The following is a 20,016-nucleotide window of genomic DNA, read 5'->3' on the forward strand; positions in this document are numbered from 1 at the left end:
TTTTTTGTAAGAGACAATTTTTTTGAAAATTTATTGCAACAAGTTACCTCAACATAGAACACTAAGTTGAGCGAGTGCCCTCGACCGTTCGAAGGGGGCACAACTTACCCAGTCAGAGCGAGTTATAAATAAAAGAAAAACTGAAGGTTGACGTTATACCGGTCAATTGGTTGGCTGGTTGGTGCGCTGACGTGCGCCGCAAGGGACGCTACATGAGTGCGAGAGGGACGGACAACTTCGTACCACAGTTTCGAAGCCTTATACGTATTATAAACGGATGGCCGAAAATCGTATAACGTCCGTGCTTTGTTCACTTTATCGTACGCCTCGTAACCGTAAGCGGTAACATTTATTACACGAGTAGCATTTTTTAAGACAGCACTCATGGAGTTACTGTGAAGATATATCGAGAAGTCATTAGCCATCCGATCCTTTACGACCAGTATAACTTGATAGTCACGCGCATACACATACAAACATATGTACATCTTCATTGTACTATAGAAAACTCAACTTACAAATATAACAATCTATTAGTCATTTACTTTTTAACAAGTTATTGTTAAATTTAAATAATAATTATAATCTGTTACTTCATTGTAACAAAAAGATTGATTTATATTTAAGTAAATACGTTTTGAGCTTTAGAAAGACATCAACGAAACGTGCAGCTATGTGCTGTTGGGACAAAGAAGTGTTCGGTCCCTTGGGTTCACTTTCTCTTCGATATATAGTTAACTATGTCATATTATATAGTAAAGGTATGTCAGTCATATTATATGCTATGCTTTAAATTGAAGAACATAGCTAAAAATGTTTACTATGTAGAAAAACTTTAAATGAATGTTAAGAAAGAGCAAAGGTTTTGTACATTTAGCAACCTGAAACATCAAATCAACTTAGAAAAAAAGCATGTAATTTTCACATCACGATCGTAAATAATATAAAAAACTATATAATGATTGCTTTCAACTTTCAAAACATATGGACAAAGAGCATCAAAATATGTTGATATTTTCTAATGACTAAGGTTTATTTGTGATTGATGTTGGTACATTAGTTTGAAGGGCAATGACTTTTTAAAAATTATCCGTGTCGATGCATCTTATGGTCGTTGCCCCGTGTGACTAGGCATGTCGTGTGATGTAAAAATAGACCGGTAACTACTGTAGAGTCAAGATGCGCCTCAGACACTGCATTGCCAACAACTTGAGTTAATTTGCTTATTGAAATTAAAGCTAAGTAAAACGTAAATATTGGCAAACAAAGAAAATGAGGATAAAAGTAATTGGCGTAATAGATTTTTGCATATTATAGTATATTGGTAAATGAAATATAGTTTTGTATAAATATCTTTAATCTATGATTAGGCTCTCATTTATCTTTTAATATTCAAAATAGTCTTTGTACATTTTTATAAGTACATACTTTAATTGATCAGCTCTAGGTTGAGTAGAGTAGATTAATACGAAGTAAGTAGAGTTAGTGAATAGACTCAAAAATCTCTCCGTTTTGTCCTTGCCTGTTATCTTTAGATGTAACACCCACGGTTCTTTCATTTGTTTGAACATAGTCGACGGGTCTTTCCCTCTCTACATTTTTCGAAGTATCCCTATCGATATTGCAAACCAGAATTGTTGATATCTCTGACAAGCGATCAATATTCATTGATAATTTCTGATAAGCTCTAACAGACAACAATTGATAAGGAAAAGAGATTTGGATTAAGGACCTAGTGATGACAAATCTAGGACTTAGACTTAAATAGTATGTACTATTTCAATTACGTCAATAACTGATACAAAAATCTTAACTTATATTTAGATTTCTAGACTTATTGACATAAAAAAAAGAGAAACAAATATTTCAACCTAATATTTTATACTTTCTTAGTATTCGTCTTTAACTTAAACCACATTAAATGTAGAGAAAGTCACGACAAAAATAAAAAAAATAGTACATGTACAAAGTCATGATATAATAAAATAAATACATCTTTACACACTCATTAGTTGTTCTCTCATTTAGAAATCTTAATATTTTTTCGTTTAGTACAGAACGTGTTTCAGGTCTCATTATCTATGTAATTTAGATGATGATAACTGCGGCATTTTGTGTTCAAAACAAACCAACAGACGTCTGTCAGATAAGTAAATATAATGTGAGCACCAAGACATTATCTGACTCATGCGCCGGTTGGTAGTGCATATTTCCACTAGGAGTTAGCCACACGACTTTGTCTGTGCGCGCGGCTTACAACAGTTCCACTGTTCAATTGAGACTGTGCAGTTAAATCTGAAGGTGTGTAACAGGCCTCTTTTTATTTAGCAGTCGCAGCTGCGGAATAAATGGGAAGTACCAAGCGGCCTTGATCAGCAAGAGCCGCGCGATTATGCGCAACGTGGAAATAGGACTTAATTGTGTCTGCGTAATCTTTGTGTCTTTTAAACGGATACTCCGATCGCTTTTATTGGTCACAAACAAGTTTCAACTCGTAACTCTTAACCCAAATCCTAAAATGACGCGATCTGAGTCACAATATCGAAAGCTTATAAATGCTGAGCTTAATCTTGGAGATTTTTTTCTCTTTTGATACGTTACTGTATTAATCTGCTATCAGTAAGGCAATCATTAAATAGAGCAGCAAAAAGTTTGTGTGTACTTCTTTTGAAGAGGATTGTCCGAACGAATGAAAATGAAATTTGACACAATTAATGTGAAGAAGAAGTGCGTAAAACTGTTTTAATGAATTTTTTTTTTTATTATGAATTATAGTCAATTTTTTACCACCAGTAAGATATAAATATACAAAGCCTTGTTATTTATTTATTTATTTATTCGGAGAATTAACAGACACAAGTTTATGTTATAGTTACATGCGTACAATCTAATCTATAAGTACATAAAAACTTATATCCTAAAATATTCTCACTGAGACATACATAATTACAAAAGAAGCTACAAAAAAGTAAGAGTACATAGTAAGTGTAAAGTGACAAGTAATAATTATATGTAAACAGTCCAATCAAACATATTCTGCCCGGTAACAAAGCCACGTTACGATGAAAACAGTAAATTATATATTTACAAGTGTATAAGATGCAAGGGTAATTTAACTACTTAATTTAATAGTATATACTTAATTACTTAACCTTACTACTAAGTGTCATAAGCCCATTACAGATAGTAATAAATTGAATTGTAAGTATACCTACGTTACACATAGATACATTTATCTTAGCCCACAATAGCATTTATTTCTTTTTTAAATTTATATAAGCTGTTGCCGAAAAGGTTTTATGATAATCATTAAGTTTTTTACTAAATTTGTATTATTAAATTGTGTACAGTCTGTCTCTACAGATAAACTATAAAGATGTGTGATATAAACTAGGTGTCACTGATTACAGAAGATTTTTATTATCAATATAGGACAACGTTGTAGTTTATCTTTCTCGAATGTAAGAATAGTAACATAATTTTAACAATACATCTTCATCCATGCATCTGTTGTATATTTATAAAAATATGTACATATATAGGTACATAGGTATATGTATAATATATAATCAGCATGTAAATATTTTTATCATTATGATGCATCATCATGATGCACGGCGTAAGAGAACTTTCTCTGTATATAGTAAACATTGTTTATTAAAGTAAACAATATTGCTTTACATACTCTTTGATCTGATTATTGATAAATGCCTCTAGCACATTACCGCGATAGCGAAGCGGAACCGAAGCGAAACAAAATTTGTTGATATTAAACTGGCCGTTCCCCTAGCCCCGCCAACATACGCCCGAGGAACATTGGTTTTTATTCAATGCGAGTCCGACATAATCCGCTCTTTAACACATTGAATAAAAAAAATATAATGCGAAACTAAATTTACCTCGCGTCAATCTTCGCTTTGATTCTACGGTGTACTAGAAGCGTTGCAGCAACAAATTCATATGCACTATGGGCATAGACTGTTGATCTAATTCCATAGATATCAGATGCATGTTCGAGGTTAGAATTTATCGATATTATCTGCTGCTGTATTTATCATGCAAATGTTTCTTGCCTCAAGAGAAAACGGAGAGAGCGTGCGCGTCCAAGTGTATAATGCACTTTTATGTTACCAGCTCGTCCGTCAATATTGTTTTTCCCTATTAATAAATACATCTGGGATCGATGACTCGTCAGATTTCAACTCACAAACTCTAAATCATATAACAATCAGTATCACGAATCATTTGCATGTGTATTTTTATAAGACTATTCGGATTTTTTGTTTAAGTTATATTATTTATATTAGTAATTAGTTATATATTTAGTATATTAGTTATATTTTTAGTAAATTAAAGAATAAGGGATAACAAATATGATTTTATACTTGTGTTTCGGTTAAGTATATAGATCGCTAAAATAGCGGACAAAAAGCGGCCTCCGGGACGGCAAGGCTGTCGGGCCGGTACCCTCGCTCGCCAAAAATTAACTTGAACTCGTTTCACGCTACTCATATATCGACATTAAAGCTGTTAAGTAAAACTATTTCACTTTATAGGAGTCGATAATACACAAAAACAAAAACAAAAAGACAAATACGCTCTTGTTCTTACTATCCAGATATTGATAAATAACCTAGTATTTATTATGTTTTTTACTACTAATAAATTGACGCACCAAATTGTAGAACTTAAACTAGTATAAAGTACATTGTCTCTTTACCAAGTATACGATTTTTTTTAAATGTACGAACCAACCGATCTACATAGTTTTATTATAAGTAATATAATTTCAGATTCGAAGATCAGTTAATAACTAAGAATAAAAACAAACCAATATCAACTAAGGTCGTAAAACTTTTCATCATATTACAAATGTTCTTTAAAAATTATTTACACAACCAAGTATTATGCAACAGATTATTATTGTAAATCCAATATAAAAAATATTGATTTATCAAAAGAACTTGTTTGTTCTGACTCATCTTACACGATATGTAGATTTATTGTAATCAATACATAATGGCGAACCGAACAACTGCGAAACAACTTTTCTAGAAAAATAAAACACTTTTTTACTGTACTACGAATGTTTCGACCGCACATTTATACATTGTTACATTTTATAAAGCTTAAACTTTTGTAAAATAACCTTCTTCTTTTTGAAGTCGGCTAAAAATGTCATATTAAAGTTAACATTTAAATTACTCGTAAAAGTCTATATAAACACATTCTACTTTGCTGTCTCTGACTCTACAGTATTTTCGTGTGTGGTCGTTATTTTCTCATATTTAAAATGTGAACCATCTAAAAGTAATTAATTATTCGTATTATTTACTTTTTTAATTACATTTTATTAACATATATAGATAATACTAGCTATCGTCCGCGACTCCGTCCGCGCGGAATTAAAAAAAAACGTAACAAGTAGCCTATGTGTTCTTCCAGACTATGTTCTCCATCTGTGCCAAATTTCATCAACACCCGTTGAGCCGATCTGAAGATACCTTCTAACAAACATCTATACATCTAAACATTCGCATTTTAAAATATTAGTGATGATGATGATGATGTCCTCCGTGACGTAATCCGTCAATGGCGAACCTTGCCATAATATTAGTAAGAAGTAAGATAGACATTATCATTAAATGAAGTGGTTAAGTTGATTTAAGTCAATATAAATATTTGTATATTGTTACTTTTAATCATTGGATACTTAGTATTATTTATGGATAAATATTAGTCGCCCTTTCGACGATAATTCATAAATAAAGAATCTATCTATATATATAAAAGATAGTCGTGTTAGTTACACTATTTATAACTCAAAATCGGTCGAACTGATTTAGCTGAAAATTGGTGGGCAGGTAGCTTATAACTAGGAGACGGACATAGGAACTTTTTTATCTTGTGTGCATTTTTTTATTCCGCGCGGACGAAGTCGCGGGTAAAAGCTAGTTTATAATAAATATCTTTATGCACATCTTATTCAAATTAACTTTAATTGTCTTTTTCTTTTTCATATATCGATTCAAGGTACAAAGTTTTCGCTTCACGTAAAAATAAAATGATAAATATCTACTACGAATATATTTAAATTTATGGATATAAAATGATAATCTATTACGAATATTTGATAACGGCTGCCTTATTTAATTAATTAAATAACGAACTACTATACCGGTTTGGTTTCTATGCGGTATCAGCACACGACTGAGGCAGACAGATTTAAATGTCTGTGAAAATTATTATTGGTACAATTTACTTTTATTTTGCTTATATATCTCCGGGACTAATACTGATATATATATTTTAAATTACTATTATGTACAATATACTATTTTTAACTTTAGTAGTTTTAACATATTCTTCATATTATCTTAATTAATATTTATTAGCCAGCATTTGTAATGTGAATCTGTCACTTGGCTAAGAAAGAGAAATCTTTGAGGATATAATGTTTCGGGAAATAATGTTTATTCGTATTGTATTTGTTATTAATGTTACTTTAGCGCGCTAACAATAAAGTGAAACTAAATTAACTATATCATAGCTCATCTGTTTTTCCTCAGTTACATATTTTTCTAATTGATTAAGATTTCCTTAATACAATGTTTGTCAAATATACATGCTAAGAGTATAGTATAGAGTAGACACAAAAAAGTACAATAATCTGATGCGACTTGTTTTCTTTTTTGATCTTTTACTTTTATTTTTAACGGGACATCACCTTTTTGCACTAAATTTTACAGTTATCCATTAACAATTGACATTTATACGTGTCTTAAATGTACCGTTGTGAGATTATTTTTTAAGTATTTTTCAATTTAAAATACTGTTTAAAAGACGTAAGATCCACTTTGGACCTGTCTCTGAGGAGGTCGCGGTATTTCGAGCTGACATTTTTATGCAACAGATGATGGCTTAAAATAGTTCTTAATTATTTTTGTATTAAATTAAAGTTAATCAACACTAAGAGCCTCGCTTAATGATCAAGTAATAATTGTGTATCACGTTAAGTCAGTGACATTATAATGACCATGATAATATAGTTTTTTTAATCGTATGAACGTTCTAAAACATATCTGAACGAGGAAGTAATTAATTTTCTTTTGCTTGTTTGAATTCGATTGAAAATAATCGGCTTTCGATTGCTCTTATAGTTGGAATAAAAAATACGTTCGTACTTTCGATTTTAATAATTATAGATTATGTAAACAATAATATATGTTATAGAATGAACGAGGTTCGATAACTCATAATCAAGACCTATTTGATAAAAGTAACCTTACGTAATAAATAAAGGCATTAACTATCCAATTAAGTAAGTGGTAACTCCAAGCGGCTAGGCAAGGCCTAACTCTCACAAACGGTCAAGTCTGAGATCCGTAAATAAATGCTATGTATGATAAATGCTGTAATCTTTAGTCAAATCTAACCGCTTAGTGGAATAAAGGTCTTATAGAACCTTGCTACATTCGCCACAACCCATTCTAAGTATAATATGCTTGCTAGGCAATAAATATTTAGATATAACTAGTTGTCGCCCGCGACTCCGTCCGCGCGCAGTTAAAAAAAATCTTAATAGGGGTATGAAAAATAGATGTTGGTCGATTCTCAGACCTACTCAATATGCTCACAAAATTTCATGAGAATCGGTCAAGCCGTTTCGGAGGAGTACGGGAACGAACATTGTGACACGAGAATTTTATATATAAGATTCAGTTATAAGTTACATAAAATCAATTATCGAAAGTGATAAATCACATATTTGATAAGATTTCAAAGATAAGATATGATGCAATTATAATGACATCTTCATAGTCAATTATCACTACAACTAAACAACTATCTTAGGATTAGATTTATAAGATAATATCATCTCAATCACGTATGATACAGGACATGCAGCTAAATTAAAAATAAATCTTAAATCGTCGCTAATTTACGAATATTATTACGCCACAAACTTTAATTGTCATTGAAAATTTCATAACCTACACCCAATTTTCATGTACACAAATGCACCCATTTTATACTGAAAAAAATGTTCAAGTTCATGCGTCAAATATTATCAACTGTCGTTATCAAAGACAATGGACGCAATTGAATATTTATTATACGATATCTATAGATAAGGTTTAAAAGAAAACCAGTTTAACATAAAATCACACTTAAACTTAGTCTAAAAGAGGTCGTGCATATTGTTATGAACAATTCCACGTTGTAAGACAGTTATGTAAAAATTGTTTTGTCGAAATGTGCAGAGTACGTAACGTTTACGAAGGAAATGTGTTAATTAGACGAATTAGAGTTAGTGCAACCGGCGGATAACAACGAGTGCATTGCAACAAACTGTGGCAAGGTTTTATTCATTAAAAAAATGAATCATTACAGGTGAGTTAATGTTACATTTTTGTAGATATCATCACCATTGTCTTTGTCTGCCTTCTGCTGGACATAGGCCTTCACAAATGCCTTCAGTCCACCTAGGGGCAGGGCGTACCTCGCTCCTGGTCCCCTTCCGTGACTTCCATTCCAGGATTTTATATAATTATGTATTATATAAATTCTTTTTTACCTCTGTAAACTAACCAATTTTGATTGAACATGGAAACTTCATGGCAAAAAAAACGATAAGTTAACTCCTAACAAAAAAAACATATCAATGACCTACTTCTGTTTACGGCTTTCTTCGTATCAAATTTCAAGGTATTAAATTCATTGGCAGGAATTAACCTTGGAATTTTAATTAGATTCCAAAGTAAAAAAAACATTTAAGTATCAAGACCAAATATCTATGTGGTAGCATAAAAACGATTTAATTTCAAACAAGTCGCCATAAAAGAAAGGAAAGATAAAGGGGGATAATGACTTTATGTGTATAAAAACACCATTCATTTGCATCTTAACGGATGTATGATGTATGAAAGTATTGATGGTGACTCTAAATTATATCCGTTCGGAAATACCATTGCTAAGTATATCAACGTGGCAGAAGAAATAAAAACCGATAATTAATACCGTTTCAGTTGCCATTGATATTGTGTATTCACATTTCATTTGTAATTCATATAGTTATTGATTGTAACATGATAGTGCGAATTATTTTCCCATAACTGAAGTCCAGACGTAGTTCAGTTTGAACGTATTCTATTTTATTTAATAAAAATTGCGGGTATGTAATTAGTAACATATGTTATACCACTAATACATTCACAAATACAATGAATTCTATGTGAAATCTGTAAAACCTTAACACAGTGCCTAATCTATTCACAGTACACGTTTGTATCGTTATCAGAGTATGTCGTAATTGCTGACGATGAAAAAAAGAATTGCCGCCACAATTTCCGTCCGCATTGCTGCCAGTGAAACGATTTCTATTGGTAGAGTATTACCAAACAGAACCTTTAACGTAGCACCCCGTGCCAATGTTTAGCATTTCCATATTCTACGCTAAAATACTTTTTTATTTCATTATCCATAAATGCATATCATATCAATTATTCACACCAGCATATCAAATTGTATAATGTATGTATGGATAGGAATCTGTGAGAAAGCCGTTAAGCCAGATGGCGTGACATATTGATTCAATGTACAGTTATAAAACGATTACTTAGCGTAAGTCACTTGTTGGATATGATTAAAAAAATGATAATTTCGTAACAATCGTGTGCTACAAAACGTCGAGGTCTATTGAAACTGTTAACAATGGAAACTCTTTCCGATGTTAATGTTTCCCGCTGGTTGCACCACGGCGCTAGTGTCGCGCACAAGCAACCGTGAACAAACATTGACCAAGCACGCACTGCGCTCCGACTGCTCGCCGCAACATTCTTAGCGTAAAAGTTAACGTGAATGGTTTACTCTATGTAATTTGCGATTCGAGTTGATATTTCTAAGATTTTCTATCGAATAATATAGTGCGAACGAACTATAAACATATAACGAAATTATAAAACCTCTGTGCACAATGACTGCTGCTGAATCGAAAAATGTGTTTCTAATGAAAATGATGCAAGTTGAAAAATTCACACAGCGCACAATTATTAGTAAGTACTTTATAGTTATTGACCAAGTTTATTTGGAAATACTTTTAAAATAGTTTTAAACTATTACTATAGAGTAGAAGTATTTTTAAATCAACTTTATATTAACTTTAAACTACCCTTTAATAGTGTTGCCATTTAATGTGTGTGCCAAAATGAATTAATTAATATCAACAATAATTAAATATAACTTAATTCTATTTATGTTATACTTGACAATTTTTGTTACTAACATAAAATGAATAATAATAATAGTGATTAATTTCATATTACATAACATTTATAAAAATCTATTTAATACTGAAAAGGTATGTGTTTTTCATTAATTTCCTACTCGGAGAAATAACAAACATCCGTATGAATTGTATAAGTAAAAGTGAACGTAAGAAGTGTAATGTAAAATTCAATTTATAGACAGTAAATTGCATAGCGTGTTATATTTTATGAGGCATAACGTAAAATAAGTACCTCGTATGTACATATCTTTCCCTTGTCATATTTAATTTACTTAATAATTACAACATTTAATATTATGTTTGTAAAAATAAAAACATTTTAAGCAGTTAATATAAATGTTATCGTTGTTACTAATAATGCTATAATTATTTTTTCGCGTTATTTTTGTAACATTTTACGTATGCGTATGTAACTTAATTTGCCTCCAACATAAATGTAAGCGAGCTCTTTTTTGCTTACAAATAAAAACATCAAGGTTATCACGTAAACACGTAAACGATGTATCAAGTAAAAGGTTGAACAAAGAAATATGTTCTCACGTACAAAAAGTTTATATTCACACATATACAAATTAGTTTAATTCGTAAAGAAGATAAAGATAAAAGTAAGTCGAAATTACATTTATAATGTAACACAGTAATGAATCGCAACATTTAAAAAAAATGTAAAACATGATTCTAAGTTGTATGTAGAGCATCTAAAAACCGGAATAAGTTCGATGACACAGCACAATCGCGAAAGAAGTAGGTAAAAACCATGGCTGACTGGTTGTTGTGCTGAATAGCTGTTTCACAGACTGTTGTGCAATACCGCACTCGATGTTGTAACGACGTCTAAACAAGCAAAGTATGCAAGTCTTAAAATTTAACATTATTTTGTAAATACGATTCGTTTGAAATACCAAAGTTTTGAATTGTAAACATCGTGCTTACGTCATATAAACTATATCTGAAATGTCAATTAGAAAACAAGTCTTGTGTAGTTAATAGATATTTTCAAATTATATTTATAGTACCGGCGCTTGGGTTGGCACGTCGGGCTAAAGATTACTTTTTTTCCCGACATTCCAAATCAGTAAATGGTACTATTTTGGTATCTCACTTTATTTTTGATGGATCAAAACACGGATAACAACAACTGAGCCAATCAGTCGAGCAAAGAGTAGTATAATAAAGGAAAGTTGTCGCATGTCTACATTATGCAAAATAAATGATTAATAACGATGAATTGAACAAACAATCGCCTGCACGCGATTTAACTTACAAACGTTTATTCGATTCGATAGAAGAAGAAAAAGTAATAAAAGTCGTCTTACTTTTTCTTCGAATCCCTAAAAAGACGCGCGTATTTATCAAAATATGTTACTGTTGAAAATCATACCAATTACTAAAAATTACACATTGTTTTAGCTCTGGATAAACATTTGCTTAAAAATTCCACCCCATAGTTCCAAACGTTTTCCGAATAGACCCAGCCATCGATTTAGCTAGCGAAAAGCGTGTCAATACTAATATTACATAAAGAGGAAAGATTTGGTTGTTTGCTTGTTTGTTTGCTTTTAATAGGCTCCGACTGTTAGAAAGCTACACTAACCCTGGATGGCATAGGCTATATTTATTACTAGATTTTTTAATTCCGCGCGGATAAAGTTGTGGGCAAATTCTATACCTAATAAGTGCCCAAGGCCTCAGGGTAATTTATATTATAAATACAAATACCAATATACTTTGTTGTGCACTATCATGGAGTTAAAAAAAAAAGTATATCAGGAATTTCACAAAAGGCAGTCTTATCGCTAAGCAGCGATCTCTGCCAGACATCCTTTGGGTAGAAATTAACCTGAGTAAACCAAAACGGTAGGATGCACACGAACAGTGAAAAGAAATAAAAACAACAACAATAGAAATAATAATAAAAATAGAATAAAACAATATAATATTAACTAAGAATAAAATTATCAGGCACCATCAACATCTTTCATCTTACATATATTAAGTGTACACTTAATATCCAAGAAAGACGAATCGAGTATAAGTTTTAGCCTATACTAGCTTTTACCCGCAACTCCGTCTGCGCGGAATAAAGAATAGAAAACGGGATAAAAATTATCCTATGTCCGTTTCCTGGTTCTAAGCTACCTGCCCACCAATTTTCAGTCAAATCGATTCAGCCGTTCTTGAGTTATAAATAGTGTAACTAACACGACTTTCTTTTATATATATAGATATAGATTTAGAAAGCAGAGTAGGGTAGGATAAAAGAAAGAAGAAGAGAAAAAATTTTGATCGTTATCTCTCACCTCAGACATGAAAGGGAAAAACTTCAATGTCTTTTACTCCGCGACGTCACGATGTGGTACTACTGCATAAATAAGTAGCTCGATTAGGCAATATTCAAAGTTTTTTATTTTATTCGGATTTATTTCATAACAAGTTGCCACAATACTTTTATATTTCTATTTGTCTGTTATTTTTGTTATGTATAACCACCAGTAATTCAAAAAACCTGAATAACATGTTTTTTGAATATAAATTTTTAATACGTGTATATTCTCAAGGAATACCGTAATCAGGACCAAAAAGGGTACTAAATAGGCTGTTCTTTTAATTATATTTATTTTGTCCAGTGTCCAGGAGACTAAAATTAAGTTTCCATAAAAATGCATGTATTGATTTAACTCAGATAAATAATGTTACTAAAATACCTACGATTATATGTAATTATTTTTTCATTTTCTGTTATATAATACTTTTACCACACGTACGTATACAAAGTAGGCGCTACATACATACTGCAAGTGACCTGATTTCACTGGATATTTGAACCTAGTTATAAACCACAATACAGTTGGCTAATATTACAAACATACATCGGCGATACTGCACACTGTGCACTCTTCAATACTGGTCGTTAATAATAAACAATTATAGTTGTTTTATTTAAATGGTAGAATTTTAATTGAAGTCTTTAAGCTGCAATTTATTAAATGTCATTTTAAAATTATACGTAACGTTAAATAATACCTTTTAGTTTAAATGTAACGACTGTGTTTCTTGTTTATTTGATTCTTATAAGATTTTTAATGCAAATATTAAGAGTCTGTGCAGTACTTTTATAATTTTAATGAAATTTAGTATTGAGTGTATCAAATATAAGGTTTGTTTATCCTTTTAATTGGGTTAAGTTAAAATGTGAACAATCCATTTTATTTTTAATCTGTTCTACTTTGTTTTGCTTAACATAACCTCTTTTTTCTTTTGTGCTATATCTTACCAGCTGTTACATTTTTCAGCACGCAACGTCAATGTTCATTAATGAAAAAAATGAGTAGAAATTCAAGCCGTAGAATTCTCGAGTTTCACGATGACCACTGCTGCACGGGAAATGTCATCGGCAATTTCCGACGCTCTTCCTCACTGCGGCTGCGCGGCGAGAAAATGGTGCAGCGGTCACCATTATCTACAAGAAAATTAATACCAATAATCACGGAAAATTCACACCACAAAACCCGAAGCGATGGCTCTCGACTACCAGAGCCAAGCCATCGTCCTCGGAGCCATGTAAGTATTGCGCTGAAACTGGAACAACTTGTTACTATGTCGATGTGTCTTCATTATAACAAAAAAACACATATAATTTTAAAAGCGATTAACACAATCGTAAGTAATACTTAATGCTTTTAAAGCCCTTAAGCAAATAATAACAAATTGTGTTTACAAATTGAATGTGTTTAATAACATATTAACAAATAAATAGTTCAATCATTGCAATAACACATTTAAACATCTAACAGCATGACTATTGTTTCAGTCATTTAATTCAAATAATCAGGGCAAACCCAGAAAATCTTGCCTTAAACCACAGGATCCCTGCTTAGATAGGAATCTGAGTATGACTGATTCAGCTCATACACCACCAGGGTCACCAGAAGATTTACCTGATGATGAATCTTTGCATAGTTATGGTAGTGCCGCCACTGCTGCCTCAGTTGATGCAGGCTATGCCCCATTTAATGGAACCACCTTCAGCGGCAGGTCTATGCGATATGTCCTTCATTGCTCTTCTCATGCTGGCCTGGCAGGAGACGAATATCTTACACCAACACAAAGAGCACAGAAACAGATCCGCCGGTTAAAAGCTTTACTTTGCCAAGCTAAAAAGGATTTGGAAAAAAAGGACAGCGAAATATTCCATCTCACAAAAGAAGTAGTAGAACTACGATTGTACAAAGCTTCAATATGTTCCCCTGATGAGAAATCCAACTCTAGTGAAATGGTGACAATAAGGGAAAATGCTGGTGAAGCCTCAATAGAGGAGAGTATCAAATGCAAAGAGTCATGCAGACAGTATGATGTAACCGACAGTCCTCTGTTTAAAGATCAGACACCCACAAGATGCCGCAATGAAATGCAAGGTTCATTCACTGACTCTGGTCATTTTGAAGATTTGACAAATTCATCACTACACTCTAAAGAGTCTGTTCTGCTCACACATGATGTGTCTTGCATGACCGAAGGCAATGATAGTGAAGAGGAACGCCGCATCCTTATTTCTTATTATGAAAATAAGATTGAGACTATGATGAGATCGCATGTAGGGGACACACAGGAAATCAAAAAAGCCCATAATGATAAAGTTGAAGCATTATTACAGAAGTTGGCAGATGTTAACACTCGCTACTCAGAATTACTGCCTAATTATGAGCAAGCTAAAGAGAGAATTCATACATTGGAGAAACAGTTGGAGGATGCCAGCAAACAGCTTGAGGATGAAGAAGGCAGGCACCGTGCAATGTACCTACAGATGTACAACAAAGGAGTTGAGGCTGCTAAATTTGAAACAGACAAAGTGAGAGAGTGATCTTTAAAGTACTTTTCTAACTTTATTTGTGAATTTTAGTAACATATTATTTAAATGAATTAATTTTTTGGCAGGAAAGTGAAACTGATGTAGCACAAGGTCAGCTAAACCGAGTATCAGTGGAAGAATTATTGACGCAGTTGCAAATTACCCAGACTGAGCTCGAAAATGTCAGAGTAAGTTAACAATAGATTAATTGCATTGAACTTTTCACTATCTCTTAACCCTCCCTATTAATCAAAGGCTTAGCTAATTTATTATTAACTATCATGTATTTTCCAATATTTAAAATTACAATATAACTTTCATTCTTCTCTCTATTAGATATGCTAATATTTGTTGTTGGTGCTAAAAAAAAGTATTGAGGATCAGCAAAAAGGTGACATTATTGGTGTCAACTATTAAAAAAAGAATAGATGACATATGTAGTTGCAATTAACAAGAACAGCTTTAATGTGTAGTGAATTACAGGATTCGGCATTCACAACGGACCGCTCGACAAAGTCACAAGCACTTCTAAGTGCAAAGGAGGCTGTTTCTTTATGGGTCCTAGGAGCTCGCAAGGTTGGAAATTTGTATCGGAAGAAAGAAATTTTGTTCACATTTTTTGTATTATTTCTTTCACTTTGCTTCACCGCACTGGTCAGAGATCTTTATTTGTGTTAAGAGTAAATTTTTTTATTTCTCATAGGTGGAAGTTGGTGTTGGATTCTGTTAATCTACTGGATGTTACGAAAACTTTTATAACAAAGTACTGTAATACAATGTCCGTCCAAAAAAACAAATTTTTGTGTAACAAATTAATTCCATTGCCCTGCATAGATTTATAACTTCCATGTTTTAACATTATTTACTATTAGCAAATTTAATAGCTTTATTAATCATTTTTAAAGTACTTCAAAGGCTAACAATAATAAAAACTCTGCTTTATTTAAATAAGTATTAGGTACATAAATAACTTGTAGCTTTTTACTTTTAACACAAGTTTAGTTTAATGCTAATAATAATTTATTTGCATGTGAAATTATGAAACAGCCTCTTTTGGTTTTTGGGTTTCAAAAGTGCTTGAGAATATCCATATAGGTATATGAAGCATTTACTTTAAGTAGTAGTTTTGTAGTATTTTGTGTAATTTAGTGTTTGAAATTCATTCCTTATTTCCATAATTGTAGCTTTTATAGACCCTAATACCTCTGTCTTATTTGCCTTCATACCACCTTTATAACATACTAATTTTTTAATATGTTAGTAGCACTCTCTATGTCCTGTAGTTGCACCTATAAATGTAATTATTTTTCAGGCAATGTACCGTCGTATTGTGGAGTCGCAGAAAGGCAATAAGTCAAATGTAGACCCCGAAATAACACTCCAGTTCCTGAAGTCAGCAATATATTATTTTCTCACGGACCCAGAGAATCATCAAGGTCATCTCAATGCTATCGAAAATATTCTCGGCTTTACCGAAGCCGAAAAAAAGAATATTCGCAAGGCCAGAGCAACATAAGTTGATTCGGGGAACTGCTGTGAAAGTGTGATAATTATTTCTCCCATAAGTACCCTACATCATTATTTGCTACTTATTATTGAGCATGTCTTAAAAGACAATACATAATGTCATAATAATGTTTTTCGAGAGCACTTTATTTATTTAAGTTAGAAGATACTTATTTACTTTATAGCATGTAATGCACATGATCATTTTAGCAAAGATTATAAGATGTATAATCTTTTAGACTAAATTTTCTTGATACGAATTATAATAGACATTTTTGTGATTTTATTTTCTATAGTTTGTAAGCGCCAAAGATACATTCCTGAAATTTTAAATTGTGCAATTTCGACTTTATTTTTAGGATCCAAGAGTACATTTTACTATATACTACGTGTATTATATGACAGTATTTTTAAGCGTTATTCCTCTGATTTGTTCCTCTTTTATATTTTATTCTAATTTTATTTGTTGTTTTTACAATGCATGTCATAGAACATTATTTATAAGAGAAAATATGACAATCTCGCATAATTTAAAAAACATTATGAAAATTTTAATATACTTTCAATAACATTGAAGATTGTTTTCGAATAACACTAACTTTATACTTAGTATTCATCTATCTACATAAGTAATAATTACTTAGGTTTTTTTTGTTATTCAGACTTATCTTCATAAGTTATTAGTTCATTAAAAAAATATATGAAAAAGTTACTTAAATCTTGCCACTAAAGCTATGTCTGTGATTAGTGCTTGTGATCTATTTATTACATTAAATATATTAAAGCCACAGTAACTTTTTGCACTCTTTTTGATTTGAAATCCAAAGAAAATTAATGTTTAATATTGATTAAAATACCATCAAATGTTGATCAAAATATTTCCTCAAATATCGTAAACTATTAAATGATTACTTCACTATGGGAATGATCAATGATTTGTTACTAATTTTCTATGCATGTCAAATTAAAGAGATTTAAGACCTTGTAGAGGCTAAATATTTATTGTTGGTTCCTTTGCATTATCTTGCCTGCTCTATCATAATAGCAATTTAAACAATAGAGTATTTATTAAATCGTAAGTATTGGAATTAAGTATTATCTAGGGAATCTATTACCTAAGTTAATTAGGTATTTTGTTTTTCTGCTCCTTATCGTTTGACAATCGCTGGTCGGATTTTTTTTCTTTTGTGACCCTCCATTTACCTTTGTTTTAAATAAACAAGGAATGATTAAAAATTTGTTTTATTTTTCATCCTTTAAATGATAATTAGTGATGCAACGGAAGTGTCTTACCGGAACCAGAAACGGAAACAGATGTCAAAAATAAATTTTAGCAGAAACGGAAGCGGAAACAGAAGTGTAAATAATAAAAAAAAACATATTTATAAATTTTTTTTTTGGTAAGAACAGTTTGTATTCGTTTTTAATTTATTAAGGCATTGGATATCGGTGTCCTTTAGCCTTCAATATATGTATTTTTATTGTGCTGCAATAAGTTAAAATACGTTTTTTTTTTTCAAGATACAAAATTACACTATTTATAAATTAATGTTCGCCAAACCACTCGTGTTGATAAACGACAAATATATTTCTTTATTAATACATTCACTGCTGACCACTCGGATCTGAGTGGACAGTGCTATTAGTAGCGGCGCCTCCCCCTCGGATCCGAGCGAGGGGCCCGTTCACTTTGTAGTAGCCAGTAAGCCGCCGGCGTTTGAAGCGAGTTCATGTTGCTTTGTGTGGCCACTCTGGCAATATAGTCAACTAACGAAAAAGAGTATTAGTTTCATTCTTACAGTGTTGTAGTGATTAGTACCACGTTCGTACGGAGGCAAACATACAAATATCTTGTATCACATGAAGCTAAGGCTGAACTTTATGTTATGTATGTATATTTTTTAAATATATGTATGTCCTGTATGTGTGTGTATATGTTGACTATGGCCTAGTCACCCCTAATTTGAGCAGGCTCCGAGCCCCTCAGTGGGGATGTATAGTGAGCTGATGATAATAATGATGATGATATATGACATGGTTATCACTTATTCAAAAGTACATTTAATAACTCGTAAGTATGAAATAGTCACATTTTGCCAGTTGTCAAACTTTATATGGACAACAACTAGACAGTTAACTCCAGCAAGAGAAACTGATTGTTTCAAACAGCAGCAGAAATATTACGCGTTTAAATTCACGAAAAAGTACGTAAACAAACAAATGCGACAAGTGCCGAAAGGCCACGCACGGACTGCGCGTCTCGCGCCGCGCATTCGATCTCTCAGCCGTCGTAAAGTTCCGTTTTATCTCCGTTATAAAAGTTGCGGAAACAGAAGCAGAAACGGATGTTGAAAAGCACGCGGAACTTCCGCACTTGCGGAAACGGAAACAGACATCCGTTGCATCACTAATGATAATGCTAAAAACGATGATCAAGAAATAATAGATCATATTTGATACAAAAAAAAGGTTAAATAAAACTTCGTTTTAGCGTAGATTAAAATTATTTATTATTCTAAATTGTTGGTAATCATTACAATACACGAAAAATTCAAAATTTAAAGCTGGCGCAGACTTTAAGAGGTAATATCCAATCATATGCTTACCGCGGATGTCTACTATCGTAACACAAACATATTTAAAAACCCTTCTCAATTTCTTTGAAAAAAAAAAGAACATGTTTTGTTCCAGTATTTCAGTAGTAAAAACGCACGGTAATTAACATTGCCAACATGTTGCAAAGTTAACCAAACATTGCAGGCGGTAATTACGCAATCTCCGTGACCGACATTGTTTTACACAACGCTTCATAAAATAGCTTCACAACATTCACATCGCAATCTTGGTTCATTGAGGTGAGCAACGATTTTTCTCGCATATAAAGTCGTTAAAAAATGTTTAAATAATCCTATATTAATGTTTTTTTCCACTTTCATAACATCCCTTAGTCATATTACTTAGACAACGTTCAATCATCACACTTACGGATACATCACTGCGCTGCAAACACAGTACACTGGTATTTCACAACATTTTGCACAACAGAAATTATTTATCACAACCATCTACCATCTTTGTACAACTTTAAAACTAATTGTCGTTCAGTGTTACCTTTTAAAAAATAGTACATCTATCACTTATATTAAAAAAAAATCTATAAATACCGTAGAGTAAAATATTCAAAAATTCATATAAAAAAATATACGAACAAGCTTAAAGTTTGGCATACTGCGAGACATTTGAAGATATTTTTCATATATGGCACAATAATACATGTTTTTTATGAATATAAGATAATAAGAGATTCTGATCAGTCTTTTGCCGTTTATTGTTATTTTTAATGGTCGGATAATGAGGTAAAACTGCATTTTGA

The 20,016-nt window shown here is 31.9% G+C and overlaps 1 protein-coding gene across 4 annotated transcripts; it reads left to right on the forward strand.

Annotated features, from left to right (window-relative positions):
* The first annotated feature begins 8,164 nt into the window (after positions 1-8,164).
* On the forward strand, positions 8,165-16,842 carry LOC106721033 (protein quick-to-court). Of its 4 annotated transcripts, none has more exons than XM_014515885.2 (6): positions 8,165-8,394; positions 13,582-13,849; positions 14,100-15,137; positions 15,224-15,325; positions 15,621-15,713; positions 16,450-16,842. In XM_014515885.2, exons 1-6 carry the CDS (start codon positions 8,381-8,383, stop codon positions 16,651-16,653), a joined length of 1,719 nt encoding a protein of 572 aa, XP_014371371.2. In that variant the 5' UTR covers positions 8,165-8,380; the 3' UTR covers positions 16,654-16,842. The 4 variants fall into 4 exon arrangements, with proteins under 4 accessions (XP_014371371.2, XP_014371374.2, XP_014371372.2 ...); XM_014515886.2 differs by lacking the exon at positions 8,165-8,394 and adding an exon at positions 9,767-10,055; XM_014515887.2 differs by lacking the exon at positions 8,165-8,394 and adding an exon at positions 13,423-13,445.
* The last annotated feature ends 3,174 nt before the right edge of the window (positions 16,843-20,016 follow it).

This window comes from Papilio machaon, chromosome 15 (genome assembly GCF_912999745.1).
Source record: "Papilio machaon chromosome 15, ilPapMach1.1, whole genome shotgun sequence".
NCBI lineage: Eukaryota > Metazoa > Arthropoda > Insecta > Lepidoptera > Papilionidae > Papilio > Papilio machaon.